Source organism: Protobothrops mucrosquamatus, unplaced genomic scaffold (assembly GCF_001527695.2).
Source record: "Protobothrops mucrosquamatus isolate PMUCROS unplaced genomic scaffold, P.Mucros_1.0 scaffold112, whole genome shotgun sequence".
Lineage (NCBI taxonomy): Eukaryota > Metazoa > Chordata > Lepidosauria > Squamata > Viperidae > Protobothrops > Protobothrops mucrosquamatus.
The window spans coordinates 622,864-624,283 of NW_015386484.1; the positions used below are offsets into that span (position 1 = coordinate 622,864).

Consider the following 1,420-nt stretch of genomic DNA (forward strand, 5'->3'; position numbering starts at 1 on the left):
AGAACATAGTGGGGTAGGCACTGAGGAGCTGGATAATATCCCCATATAGTGCAGAAAGGTAATACCGTATTTTCCGGCGTATAAGACGACTGGACGTATAAGACGACCCCCAACTTTTCCAGTTAAAATATAGAGTTTGGGCTATATAAAGGAAAAAAATAGAATACCTGTATTTTCTGGCGTATAAGACGACTGGGCGTATAAGACGACCCCCGACTTTTGAGAAGATTTTCAGGGTTTAGAAAGTCATCATACGCCAGAAAATACGGTAGTACTTTTGCTTTTAGCTCACCCTGGAGAAAGGAGGATTTATTGGCACTAGAAGAACTCAGAAATGAATGAGTTGGAAGAATAGGAATCAAAGTATTAGCTGTCTTTGTCCTTGGGGGAAATCAAAGGTACTATCCAACTGATGTCTGCTCTGGCCTTATGATGCAGAATTTAGGTCTTTGCATTCTTTGAGGCAGGCCTTTGAGATTGCAGATATTGAAATTATGTTTCTTGCCATTGCAGGCCAAGGACAGTGATGATGACGACGAGGTTGCTGTTGGTGTGGATCGGGATCGTTTTATGGATGAGTTTTTTGAGCAGGTGATAAATCCTTATTTCCTATTTATTATTATATATATGTCATATTATACATGGATTTGCAATATATATATATATATATATATATATATATATATATATATATATATATATATATATATATATATATATATATATATATATATATATATATATATATATATATATATATATATATATATATATATATATGTCTTTGATAATTTTGATATATTGTATATATTATATACAATATTATATTATATTATTATATATATTGTTTATATATAGTATTGTTTAGCAATATCAATAGCACTTAGACTTATATACCGGTCCATAGTGCTTTGCAGCACTCCCTAAGCGGTTTACACAGTCAGCATATTGCTCCCAACAAGGTGGATCCTCATTTTACTGACCTCGGAAGAATGGAAGGCTCAGTCAACCTTGAGCCGGTCTGGCTATGAGCAGAGTCAGCCTGTAATACTGCATTCTAACCACTGCACCACCAAGGCTTTTCTGTGTGGAAGTTTATGTAAAAAAAAATCAGATATGCCTTCAGTTTACAGCCAGTTACAACGTGATCTTATTTCTTATATTAACATGTATAAAGATAAATAGATACAAGGAAATTCTCCAGGTGGAGGCACACAAGACTGGACATTTAGCAGTTAGGAAACACCCAATTAACCAAACAATTTTTAAGCACTTTTATTAGAAACACTTAGCAACCTATGACCTGATGAGTTATTGTTTCAGAAATATTTTCTTATCAGATTCCTCAGTGCTTTAGATGGTGGCAGAGCTTCTAATGTTTTTCAAAAGTTCTTAAAAATTCAGGGAGATATTCAGAAAT

The 1,420-nt window shown here is 33.9% G+C and overlaps 1 protein-coding gene across 2 annotated transcripts in view; it reads left to right on the forward strand.

Annotated features, from left to right (window-relative positions):
- The first annotated feature begins 555 nt into the window (after positions 1-555).
- Positions 556-1,420, forward strand: part of STX1A (syntaxin 1A) — a 29,888-nt gene continuing 29,023 nt past the window's right edge. Inside the window, exon 1 of one of the 2 annotated variants that reach the window (XM_015812823.1) lies at positions 556-591. In XM_015812823.1, the coding sequence (XP_015668309.1) occupies positions 571-591 (21 nt within the window). In that variant the 5' untranslated portion in view covers positions 556-570. The remainder of the gene's footprint in view (positions 592-1,420) is intronic. The other variant, XM_015812822.1, reaches the window with a different exon arrangement.